The 13450-nt window shown below is 47.4% G+C and overlaps 1 protein-coding gene across 1 annotated transcript in view; it reads right to left on the reverse strand.

The window, feature by feature from the left end:
* Window positions 1-5796: 5796 nt before the first annotated feature.
* TSPOAP1 (TSPO associated protein 1) overlaps window positions 5797-13450 on the reverse strand; it is a 55179-nt gene continuing 47525 nt past the window's right edge. The window contains exons 31-33 of the mRNA XM_088657761.1: window positions 11078-11176; window positions 9633-9706; window positions 5797-8636 (exon numbers count right to left, since the gene is read on the reverse strand). Of these exons, the coding sequence (XP_088513887.1) occupies window positions 9680-9706; window positions 11078-11176 (126 nt within the window). The 3' untranslated portion in view covers window positions 5797-8636; window positions 9633-9679. The remainder of the gene's footprint in view (window positions 8637-9632; window positions 9707-11077; window positions 11177-13450) is intronic.

The following is a 13450-nucleotide window of genomic DNA, read 5'->3' on the forward strand; positions in this document are numbered from 1 at the left end:
AATGGGAAAGTTTGCTTCAGGTTAAGTACAGACTTCCAGAACAACCAATTGTGTACTTAAACTGAGGTACCACTGTGTTCCTTTCTACAAGGCTCCTTTCATTAACTGAAGAGAAATTAATATTGGAAGTGAAATACCAGAGTAGAGAAATACCAGACAAAATGGGAAAAGCCCAAGTAAGCAGCCTGAAGCTTACTTATTTTGAGATGCAATTCCCATCATTTCCTAGAATTTCTGGTGTAAGATCTTGTAGAATCTTCCTTGGCTGGTTGCTGTGTGATTCGTCTTCAAGCCCCCTTTGCAATCTCCATATACCATCCTTTTAAAATATATATATGCTGTATCTATGAAAGCATATACAGTGCTACTTCAGGTTAAGAACTTAATTCGTTCTGGAGGTCCGTTCTTAACCTGAAACCGTTCTTTCTTTCTTTTTAAAAGATTTTTATTGAAGTACGAGAATTTTTACATACATTATATTCTCTCCTTCCGATTTTTAATTTCCCGTACCATTTTTCCTTTCCTTTCCCTCCCCCCCCCATAATCTATTGGAAGGGTTCAAACAGTTGTCCTCAGCCACAGGCACAATGTCTTTAATTTCCACTGAATGTCTTCTGGTCCAGTACTGTAGTTGTTATCCATTGAAGATAGGAGTTCCATCTGGTCCTTATCATAGTAGACTTGGCCTTCCATGTTATAGTAGACTTGGCCTTCCGTGTTATTTCCTGTGACGTTACTGCCACGATGTCTGACTGAATAAATTCAAACAAATAATTAGTCCAGACCTTCCAACCTAAAACTATTGTTGCCTTTCCTGCTAGTATCATTGCTTTGAAGATGTGCTGGTCACCTTTCTCTATGTACCTGAAACCGTTCTTAACCTGAGGTACCACTTTAGCTAATGGGGCCTCCCGCTGCCACCGCGCCACCGGAGCACGATTTCTGTTCTCATCCTGAGGTAAAGTTCTTAACCCGAGGTACTATTTCTGGGTTAGCGGAGTCTGTAACCTGAAGTGTCTGTAACCCGAGGTACCACTGTAACTATATCCCACAGGGGTTGGTGCTTGGAGATACAGTGCTATAGCCCAGTGTACCCTGTCCAGATCTTGCACAGAAAACTCAAGCATGCAGATCAACAATTTAAACCAAATGCAGCAGTGTCGCTGCCCTGCCCTCCTTCGACCCTCCTGAAATATACTCGGACTCCTGTAGTGACTTCATGCTCTTTATTGCAGCTTGTAAAACAGTGAATGAAATGCCCCCCAAACCTCAGGCTTTTATATACATTACTAGCTGGCCATGCCTTTCTGTGGCATTGTTTGTTAAATGGCAGGTCAGAGTCCCCCTTCAGATTCCCCAGACCGTCAGAGTCCCCCCTGTGTTATGTTTAGATAGGGGGATACCTGTGTCTCCCCACACTCATCCCAGGGAAGGTCTTAGTTATCCCTGTCACCTATTGACAGACCCCCCATCCCAATCAGGGAAGGACTTACCTATCCGTGTCCTCCATTTTGACCCCTGAAACCCACCCCAACCTGGGAAGGGTTTACCTATCCCTGACCCCTATTTGCCCCCCCCACCGATTGAGGGTAATACGGAGGGGGGAGTTGGCTTGTTTGGGGTGGGAGGACGTCGTGGAGGTGGGCGAATCGCCGGGGGCGCGATCCGTGGGGTGGGGGTGTGTCTGGAGTTGCTCGGGGACAGTGCAGAGGCCTAAGAGTGGCTTAGGCCTGAGGTGGTAGGGTGAGGTAGGCCTGAGGTGTCGGGATCGTAGGGGTGGTCCCCGGGATACGTTGGGATTGGCGGGGGTGGAATCCGTGGGGTGGGTGGGGGTGCAGAGTGGGCTTGTTGGGGTGGGAGGACGTTGTGCGAGGCGGCGGAATCAGCAGGGGCGCAATCCGTGGGCTGGGTGTGTGTCTGGAGTGGGCTTGGTCGGGGGGAGGTGATCGTGGTACGTGATCTCCTGGGTGGGCACGGGTCCCTGGAGAGTGGCCTGGTCTCGGATGTGCGATCTCCGAGGCGGGCTTGGTTCCCTGAGGAGTGGCTTGGTCTCCGAGCGGTTTGCTCTCTGTTGGAGGGATTGTGGGAGTATGTTTGTCCGTTATTCATTGAGTGTCCACTGGAGGGCGCAATTTTTTGGACCACAAATCCAGGTTTATACCTGTCTTAGGTGTGTCAGCTGGTCAGTGTAAGTGCATGATGACCTGCTCACATGTGAGTTTGAGGTTGTGGCCAAATTTCAGGACGATCGGGTAATTGTTTGTGGGAGAAAAGTGGGGAATAACACACATGCACCTTCACCATTTATATATAGAGAGAGAGATTTACACAATGAGTCCCGTCTGATTGGCTGATTCTGCTTCCCTCCTGGGGCCTGATTGGTTGTTTCCTGCAGGCCAATCAGTTGTTGCATTCTACGATCCTACTTGCCTATTGTTCTAGGATCTAAGCTTAGTACATAACACCTCCATAATCTCAAATTTGTGTGTCTTACATGCTTTTCAGTCCCCGTCCCCCCCCTTCTTGGTAGGGGGATATTTCCAATGTCCCAACCAGGTGGAAAACAATTTTTGGAACCTCTGCTTCTAAGGGAGACATTAATTCCTTCAAAGTGTCTATAAGAACTGTTTTGAGTGACACTGGCTGAGCCTAAATTCCTTCTTTCTGAGAGCTCTCTTTATTCGCCACTGACCCTGCCATTTTGTCTGGTGTCCTGCAATTAGGATTAGCTTTTCCCGGGTACTTGTCTTGAGTTTTAAGGAACTGTGTCATATCACCTGTTTTTGTCCTCAAGGTAGGTACTGACATCTGCTGAGTAGTTTTCACTCAGTTTGAAGAGTATCTAGTCACTAAGACCCTGGAGAACCTTGAATGTTGTCTGTGCCAGCCAGTAAGGAGAAGAGACATGGGGGATGCTAGCAAATCCATCTACATTTCACTGCCCGGCAACCCTGCTGACCTTGAGGTCAGTACTTGGTTAAATTGGAAATATTAATTTATGCTGTTATAATTTTGCCTGTTTGTCTTATGATACCATTGTTTATTGGCCCTGTTTATATGATTTTATAATACAGTCGTACCTTGGTTCTCAAATGCCTTGTGACTCGGATGTTTTGGCTCTCAAATGCCACAAACCCAGAAGTAAGTGTTCCAGTTTGCGAACTTTTTTTTTGGAAGCTGAACGAGTGTCTGAGTTCGAGTGTCTTCAAAGTCCATGACACCTTTGGTAAAGGCTGTTCTCCAACCGGAGCGCTTGCAGGCCAGTGTTTCCCAGTTGTCTGTGTTTATACTACATGTTTTAAAGATTTGCCTTGAGACAGTCTTTGTCACGTGCTGATGCCTGGACATGTTCATTGAATATAGTTGCCAAGCCAACTAGTCTCTTTAGTAACATTGCTGAGCGTATGTAAGGTTTTTACACATTTGGGCTCTGAGAAATGCCTTTCACCACTTGCCACTGGCACTGGAAGTGTGAGAAGGATCCTTAGAGCAATAGAAACATTAGGCGGATTATCCAGGAGTTCTTTGCTGTAATATGAAGATATGTAATAATAATAATAATAATAATAATAATAATAATAATAATAATAATAATAAATAATAATAATAATAATAATAAATAATAATAATAATATGCAATATTAAGTGCTCCTTGTGGTGGCATGATCCTTGGAATTAAGCTATTGCTATAAGTTCACAGCACAGATCTTCAGCCTCAACATTGTTTCCATTGCGCACCAATGGAACACATTCTTTGCTCTTCCAAATCATGGCACCATTTAACAGTCAGCCCCCTTGACTACTGGCGCTCGCGGCAATGACACTGAAGTAAAACACCTTTCCTCTGTAACATAAGAGTCTAATACTGGAGTGGATACCTGGATGAGTTGCTGGCCAAGTGGATCAGGTTGATTAGGCCACCCAAGCAGCCAATCACCGGGCATCACAATGATGCCAGGTGGAGGTGGCCCATTTTTGGCCACACAGTTTGGATAGCCAGTGTGGCACAGTGGTTGGAGTGTTGCACTAGGTCCTGGGAGACCAGGGTTCAAATCCCCACTCAGCTATGAAGCTCACTGCGTGACCCTTGGACGAGCCACTGCGTCTCAGCCTGGCCAACTAGTTGTTGTTGGCCAACAACAGGGTTGTTGTGGGGATTAAATGAGGAGGGGTGAGAAACATGCACGCCACTTTGAACTTGTTGGAGAAGAAGGTGCAATACAGATCTAATCAATCAATCAATCAATCAGTGAAACGTGGGCAAAGGCACTGTGCTCTGCCAACCCCATCAATTAGATGATAGTTGGGGATTGCCACCCTACCTCCTTTGGGCCTAGCCAAAGCTTCATACGTTTCACACCTGACACCATATTTGCATGGCTTGACCAAAACAGGTGAGAGTGTGGGGGGGGGGGGTTCACCACTGCTGATCTGAACACAAAGCAGTTTCAGAGATGCAGTGTTGACCTTCAAATGCAAGGGCATTCCATTCCAAGGGCATTTCCTTTGCAGGTGGAAAGCCCCTGGCCCGGCCCACGCCGCAAAGGTGGAAGTGATCTCTTCCCGAAACCCTCGTGAGATGTTAGTGGTGTTCAGAGAAGACCATAACAGTCCCGTTGGATCATGAGCGTGACAGAGCAAATGCATGAGATTCATAGCAATTGCAACACTTAATTTTCAGTTCCCTGCAAAGCAACGGTCAATTGGGCCACAAGAGAAATTACAGCTACAGTTAGGAGTTATGCAAGGCAACTTCCCCTCAGCCTGCATCTCCGGAATTCGAACCATGATAAATGTGTCTGACCTCGCAGTGGTGTTGATCTGCTTTGCCTCCACACACACCCTAGCCATATTAAGAGTGCCATTAGCCTAATGAATGGGGAAGTGTTTTGAACAGCAATAAATTATTTTTAAATCATTGACGGGCTTTTCTTAACTTGCTGAATTTCTGTCTGGGTGGGTGGAATTGGCAGCTATGGGGGAATTTCTAGCTTTTCTGTTGCCAACTCATAGACTGTATTGTGAGCGTCCTCTCTCTTGAAATAGCCTTCCGCACCGGACTCCGCAGTCCAGTCTTGCAAACCAGTAGGAAGTGAGTTGGGGGGCGGAGGTTATGGATGAAAAAGGTGTGGGGAGGGACGTGAGCCCCAAAACATCTCATGAGAACAGCCTGCTGGATCAGGCCAAGGGTCCTTCTAGTCCAGCATCCTGTTCCCACACTGGCCAACCAGATGCTTGTGGGGAACCTGCAAAGATAATTCGAGCACAAGAACCCTCTACCTCCCTGCGGTTTCCAGCAACTGGTATTCAGAAGCATTGCTGCCTCCAGCTGTGAAGGCAGAGCAGAGCCATCATGGCTAGTAGCCAAGGATAGCCCTCTCCTCCATGAATTTGCCGAATCCTTTCTGAAAGCCATCCAAGTGGGAGGCCGTCATTGCCTCCTGTGGGAAGGAGTTCCACAGCTTATGCTGCATGAAAATGTCCTTCCTGTTCTCTGTCTTGAACCTTCCAACATTCAACTTCATCAACTTCAGTTCCGGTGTTTTGAGAAAAGGAAGGAAAACTTTTCTTTACCCACATTCTCCTTGCCAGGCATCATTTTATAAGCTTCTGTCGTGTCACCTCTCCCTTGTCTTTTCTCTAAATGGCCCAGACACGCTAAAGCTCCCAGACGCTGCAACCATTCCTCATAGGGGAGTCGTTCTATTCCCTTGATCATTTTGGTTGCTCCTTTCTGAGCCTTTTCCAACTCTGCAATATCCTTTTTGAGGCGAGGCGACCAGAACTGTACTCAGTATTCCAAGTGAGGTATCACCATAATGACATAATGACATTAGCAGTTTCCCCTTCGGTTCCTTTCCTAACGATCCCGAGCTTGGAATTTGCCTTATCCACGGCCTCATACTAGGTCACCGCAAACCCCTGCATAAAAAGAAGTAAGCGTCTAATGGCAACAGTCTCCCATTCGTGTGAAAATAGACTTTAATGTAATAAATTAGTTTTCTTTTAAATAAAAACATAGTTTATCCAAACCCCGACACCCTCCACTCAATGGCCCAGAGGGAACAGGATGAGCATGACTTCCAAAAAGCATGCAGAGGAACATCAGATGCAAGAATGAGAGTCACACCATTAGTCTATAGTTTTGAAACACCCCTTGGCCTGGAATACAGGCTTCTCGTCAACACAAGAGACGCACTCCTCAGGCTGGGTGTACCAGCTGGCACTACTGTGCCCCCTCCCCAGCCAGAAGTGCTTGACAGCTCACATAAGGCAGACCTGAGGAGAGGGTCACATGACCCTTTGGGGCTGCCATAGTTGTTTGGCACAGTGGGATGTAGGGACGAGGGCCAAACTCCCCCTCTCCACCATCGCAAGAACTCACACGTCCATGTCTTTATCGAAGCTCTTTCTTGGTTCCTTTTTTAAAAAAATGAAATTTCTCCAGAACAAGAAATTTTCATTTAAGGAGAAATTCTGGGCCTATTTTATAGTCCCACGCTTGACCAACACGCTTGGGGGATTTCTTCACTACCCCCGAAGATGTGGGAATATGTGAAAGGCGCTGGATTTTATCAAAACACTCGGTTCTGAAAATACTTTGAAGGTTTTGCCCTGCTCTGCTTGCGAGCTTCCTGGAAGCATATGGGAAACAGGATAGAGCCCATTGAGGCAGGCCTTTGGTCTCACCCAGCAAGGCTGTCCGTATCACGCAGCCAGAAATATATGGAATAGGTCCTGCCAAATGTCACCCGCATGTTCTGGTAGGGTTGGTGAGGTAGGAAACGAAGCTATTAAGAACAGAGAGCTGTGAAGTTGTTGCTGAATTTTGCAGAATGCAAAATTCTGAGATTTGCGGAGTTGAATTGAGGGAAACACCTGAGGAATTTCAAGGACTGTAAAAAGATATGAAGTGAGAATCCTCAAATGTCTTAAAACATCCTGGCCAGTGGCAAAGAGAACTATAATGGTCCTCAGGATCTGATCCAGTGCAAGAATGTGAAAAGACTCTGAGGAGACGAGGGCTCCCAGATTGCCAAGTCACTGTGACCAAAATTACCCAGAGGCTGTGGGCTGTTCAAATGTTGGTGGAGTCATAAGAAGATACGATGAGCCTACTGGATGAAACCAAAGGCCTGTCTAGTCCGGTGGTCAACGAGGTGCCTGTGGGATGGGAAACCTGCAAGCCGGACCCAAGCGCAAGCGCAACTCTTCCCTCCTGTGGTTTCCAGCAACTGCTTTCCAGAAGCATTACTACCTCTGACCATGGAGGCTGAGCATAGCCACCCACAGCTTTCTCCTCCATGAATTTGTCCAATCCTCTTTTAAAGCCATCCAAGTTGCTGGCCATGGCTGCCTCCTTCAGAGGGAGTTCAGAGGTGCCCTGCTGGCATCTACTCCAGCATCGTGTTCTCCCAGTGGCCAGCAAGATGCCTCTTCTGGGAAGACCACAAGCAGGACCTGAGCATCCTCCCTTTCCAGAAAAGTGGTTTTCAGGTGCATTACTGCCTCTGACCAAGGAGGCAGAGCACAACCAGCAGGGCAAGTGGCCGTCTCCTCCATCATCTCAGATGGTGGCTGCTGGGGGACCTGGACGACCACAGGTGTCTCCCCATCTGCTTAGGCCTATCTGGGCATTAAATTCTCAAATGATGATCCTAGTGTGAGAGGGAAAACTCTGCCACAATCGCTAGCAATTTAGAATCTTCCATGATCTGGATTATAAATTGCACGAGGCCTGGAGTGTGAATCTGCACAAATAGCCAATGGGTGGGAATCCCATTGGGGGGGGAAGGAGATCAATATGGACAGCCGCCAAGTCTCCACGGCTTCAGGACGCTCTTCCTGAAGTTTTGGGGGGCTGCGCGCTCTGCAGACACCCCCCCACCCGAACCCTCCCAAGGGACAGGAGAAAATTCCCCTGCGTCCGCTGGCAATCGCGCTTAACCCGGAAGTCTCTGGGAATCCCAAGTAAAATCTATTTCAGCTTTCAGAAAACGTGACACACATACACCTTGCAACCTGGTGGGATCATTGTCCGTCTTTTTCTCAGATGGCACCGTGGAGGATGCCCCTGCTGTAAAAATCTATCCCCAACAGACCAGTGGGAGGCCTCAAGGAAAATCCTGGACTGGTGGAATGGAGGAGTGAGCTGCCAAGAGTCCCCACCCCACCCCATGCAGGCCTAGGGGGAAAGGAGCTTCGGTTCCTAACCAAGGGGAACGTTTTCTCAGATAATGGAGATGGGAAACATCCATCGGACAACAACACGGCCAAAACCACACACCGGAGAAAAGGTAAACTAAATGGCAAATGTTCCTGTCGGAGTCCCTTTCTAGAGCGCTTCACAGAGCGACCAGCACATCCTCAGTTCCTGGAAGTAAAATGCCAGCAAGGCTTAAGTTTCTGGTAATGAGAATTCATCTTGCACTGCAGCGTCTCAGCTCTGCGTCATCGGCAGCCCCGCTCAGACCCACAGAAGCTTATCTTCTCCTTCTTCCAAGCTGATACGTCCGAAGCACGAGAGGCCATGGGTCAAAGGCTCTCATCTGACTGAGATGGCGTGTTGCAGTGGGACTATCTAGCTGCTACTCCAAGACAGAAGGCTGTGCCTCATAATCTGGTGAATGCCGCTGCTGAAGGAAACGAAAGGGAAGATGGCAGCAAAGGAAAAGAAAAGGCAGATGATGTTATCTGTAGGGATGCACAAGTATGCCCTCACTGCTTTGTTCCTTTTTCAGGGTTCTAGACAGCTGCCCCCCTTCGATTGATCCTGTTCCACCCCTTCTCCCAGTTTCCTTGTTTTCTTTTCCAACTGACACTCAACATTCCATGCTTACTGAGCATGCTCAGTCCTCACTGGAATAATAATAATAATAATAATAATAATAATAATAATAATAATAATAATAATAATAATAATATATTTATACCCCACCCATCTGGCTGGGTTTTCCCAGCCAATCTGGGCGGCTTCCAACAGAAATATTAAAATAAAATAATCTATTAAACATTAAAAGCCTCCCTAAACAGGGCTGCCTTCAGATGTCTTCTAAAAATCTGGTAGCTGTTTTTCTCTTTGACATCTGGTGGGAGGGCGTTCCACAGGACGGGTGCCACTACCGAGAAGGCCCTCTGCCTGGTTCCCTGTCACTTGGCTTCTCGCAGTGAGGGAACTGCCAGAAGGCCCTCGGCACTGGACCTCAGTGTCCAGGCAGAACGATGGAGGTGGAGACGCTCCTTCAGGTATACTGGACTGAGGCCGTTTAGGGCTTTAAAGGTCAGTACCAACACTTTGAATTGTGCTCGGAAACGTACTGGGAGCCAATGCGGCTGCTTGGCAGTTCTTTTGTTTAGCCTCCACCAACACACATGTACTTCTGTAAACCTTGGAATTCCCTCAAGAGCATGTTGATTCCTGCCCTCTTGTTTCTCAATAGACCCATTTCCCCTCTATTTCTGTCTCCACCCACTGCCCAAGTTTGGCATTAAGAGGAAGTGATTTTGACCTTCCGTTTCGCTAGCTGAAGATACTTGCTGAACGGCCCATGATGGCTGGTGGCTGCCAGCTGCTGAATGCAACACCTAAGCCGAAATGCTGCTCTTGTGAATTTTCTGAAAAGGCTGCTTACATGGTTTCTCTCCGTCGTTTTGTCTCCCTCTGCCTGCCTGGTGTGTGTCACTGGACTCTCCGCTTTCTCATTCTCTGAGGGACGCAACCAACCATTGGACGTGCAAAGCCAGGCAAATAAAGAATTAGTTTACAACAAATGGGAAAGCGGGTCAAAATAAAACAATGTCAGTCAGGGATTCTTTAGCTGTGACTCTTGCATTGCAGGGGGTTGGTCTAGATGACCCGTGGGTCCCTTCAACTCTACAATTCTGTGATTGTACGATTCTGTGATGGTGAGAATATGCTGTCCAACATTATAGAGATAAAAATAAATAAACCTGCTCACTGCCCGTTCCCCACTGATTGAAAAAGCAGTTCATTTCGCTGCAGATTCACTAGAAAAATATAATTGTCCTATAGTTGGTTGCCAGTGGTTCAGGATGTGAACTGCAATGCTGTCTTAACGGCTATGTGGGTGTGCATTTGTATCAAGTATGGAGCACTAGATCCAGCCTGTAGCTTGGATCCTTACCTCTCTCTGCCCGAAGGGGCAATTTTGATAAGTGGGCCATCTGCTAGTCTTTTGACATTATGACGGCTTCAAAGGGACTTTCTCCCAGCACCAATCAGCTGATCGACACTTAGACTGAGCCATGTCTACTGCCCTTGGGAGTTCCCCATTGGGAATGTGCAAAGCCAGCCAAAATTCCCATTGGGAACTCCCACAGGCAGCTGATCCTAGTGGATCAGCTGGTGTCCTGGTTTTTACTTTTGGAAACCAGGCAACCCTAGTAAAACTGAATCACTGTGTCATGAAGTGACGCATGTTTACAAAGTGTTGTCACCAACATGAAAAGTTTGGAAAGCACTGCTCTAGACACTCTCTAAGGAAGGAGGCTGAGCCAGTGGGCAATGGGTCAAACTCTGAACTCCCCAAATGGGGACTGAGATCATTTTGGACTGTCTCTGGTTAAACTGGGGCAGTTGGGAGCATGCCACAAATTGCCTGCTGAAATCCAGGTTGTGGGGTGCTTGGGTAGGAAGCAGCATGCCCATTTCCTGATGTTCTCTATAGAGCAGTGGGTGGTACTGGTGGGATTACCTAGGGGGCGCTAAGAGCCATGGGGGGGCAGCAGGGGGGTGCTGGGGGTGTCAACGACCATCAAGCGGCTTTGAAAAGCTGGTATCACTGGGCCAAGTTCATCCGTTGAAGAGTTTTAATTGGATTTTGAACAAATGCACAATTAATTGTTCCTCTTTTGAACGTTGCTGTGTTATTATCTTACTTAGTGGGTTGTGCAAACTGCGATCCTGAATAATGCTTATAGGGTAGGGGGCAGTGGGGATGAATTTATGGGTCTAAGGTTGTGGTGGCCCAAAAGTGCTTGGGAACCACTATTCTAAAGCCGTGATCAAAGCCTGCATTTGCAGCTAGGCCCCAATCCAGCAAGGCACCCCCCTTACCTGCCTGCCAAGGCTTGGCTCCCCAGGTAGCTCTCCATCCAAGGACATTGCTTCCAGGAAGTTAGATGGTGCAAGGCCCTTCTTCCCATTCACCTCCCCCTGCAGAGAAAGAAGAGAGATGCCTCTATATAGCCCACAAGGTATATGAAACTCCCTGGTGGACACCTAAAAGTCATTCAGAGTGAGAGGCTGTTGTGCTTGATGCCAAAACTTCAGTGGCAGTTGTTCCCCGGCAAGGAGATGTAGCCATGACAAAGACACTCCCTGTTGAATTTCTGCCGGTCACACACATGTATAAAGCACAGGAGCTTTATAAGAACATAAAAGAGCCTCCTGGATCAGGCCAGTGGCCCATCTATTCCAGCATCCTGTTCTCGTAGCAGCCAAACACATGCCCATTAAGGGAAGCCTGAAAGCAGGATTCGAACACAAGAGCCCTCTCCCCTCCTGCGGCTTCCAGCAACTAGTATTCATTTCCGCCTCCAGCTGTGAAGGCAGGAAATAGCTATCATCATGGTTAAAAAGGTAAAGGGACCCCTGACCGTTAGGTCCAGTCGCGAACGACTCTGGGGTTGCGGCGCTCATCTCGCTTTACTGGCTGAGTGAGCTGGCATACAGCTTCCGGGTCATGTGGCCAGCATAGCTAAGCCGCTTCTGGCGAACCAGAGCAGCACACGGAAACGCCATTTACCTTCCCACCGGAGTGGTACCTATTTATCTACTTGCACTTTGATGTGATTTCGAACTGCTAGGTTGGTAGAAGCAGGGACCGAGCAACGGGAGCTCACCCCGTTGTGGGGATTTGAACCACTGACCTTCTGATCGGCAAGCCCTAGGTTCTGTGGTTTAACCCACAGCGCCACCCGCGTCATGGTTAGTAGCCACCAATAGCCCTCTCCTTCATGAGTTTGTCTATTCCTCTTGTAAAACCTTCCAAGTTAGTGGGGCTTTTGTTTTTTAAAAAAAACTATTAAAGATTTCTTATTGTGCAAAAACACGTGTCTTGTCTCTTTTTTCAAGTTGTGTTTTCTATAGCCAAGCTAACGGGAACCAGGCAGAGGGCCTTCTCAGTAGTGGCACGCCTTCCCACCAGATGTCAAAGAGATAAACAACTACCAGACTTTTAGGAGACATCTTAAGGCAGCCCTGTTTAGGGAGGCTTTTAATGTTTAATAGATTATTGTATTTTAATGTCTGTTGGAAGCTGCCCAGAGTGGCTGGGGTAACCCAGCCAGATGGGCAGGGTATAAATAATAAATTATTATTATTATTATTATTATTATTATTATTATTATTATTATTTGTTGTGAGACATACTGCATCCTGTGAGAGTCAGTTCCATAGTTTAACGATGAACTGTCAGAAGAAAGTTGGACAAACCAATGGTAAAAGGGAACCGTGAGATCTCCCTGCCCCCACCCATAGTATTAGGGAACAGATATAAAGACAAATTTCTTGACACAGAAGGTGGATGGTTCAGGCTATTTGCATTGTGCCTCGGTTTCATTGGGGCTCAGCCATATGTCTGCTCCATCCCATCTTTCACAGATTTAAAAAAGTGCAAGAAAAACGTGTATTTGAACTGTATGAATTTTGGGCACATTCTATCTACAAAACACACATGCACGGTTTTGAACCAAGAGTGCATGGCAAGATAATCTGGAGCTGTGCACATCTGGTGGGTAGCTCTGCTCTGCTCTATATACAAGTCTGGGACTGGCGAATCAGAGATTGGCATAGGAGGTTTCGTGCACGCAAGAGAGAACCCTCCTGAACCCAGCTGTGAGTCTTGCATTACAGGGGGTTGGACTAGATTACCCTTTCAACTCTACAATTCTGTGATTCTACGGATCAGGCAAAAGGGGCCCATCTAGTCCAGCATCCTCTTTCGTTTAGTGTTCGCTAAACCTCAGAGTACCAGATGCTGGAGATAGACTGCCCCTGTACATGGAGGTTCTACCTATAGCTGTCATCCTTGATGGGCCTTGCTCAGTCAGTCCTCTCTGACCGCATCACATCCTTCGATAACCACCCAAACCACTGGTGACCACTGTCTTGCTTTGTGGCAGTGTGTGCCTCATGTTCCATTGCACCTTGTGCAAATGTCTTGTCTTAGCAGCCAACCAGTTTTCACCCATCTCTGATCTAACCAATCGGATTCCCCAAAGCTTATTTTAATTAAGTGGCAGACCAGCTCAGCTGCCTTGAAAAAAATGACGGCTCCGCAGCTCTTAATTGCCAACAACTCTTTATAAGGAAACCCGCCGAAGGTCAACGATGGCAGAGCTTTCAAAGTGGTGGAGGGTGATTAAGACTAAGCGGGAGAGTTGGCAAAAACCCCGTATCGATGCAGCAGCCCCTCTGATTTTATTC

The sequence above is a fragment of the Zootoca vivipara genome, chromosome 14, assembly GCF_965207765.1.
Source record: "Zootoca vivipara chromosome 14, rZooViv2.hap1.1, whole genome shotgun sequence".
NCBI classification, from domain to species: Eukaryota; Metazoa; Chordata; class Lepidosauria; order Squamata; family Lacertidae; genus Zootoca; species Zootoca vivipara.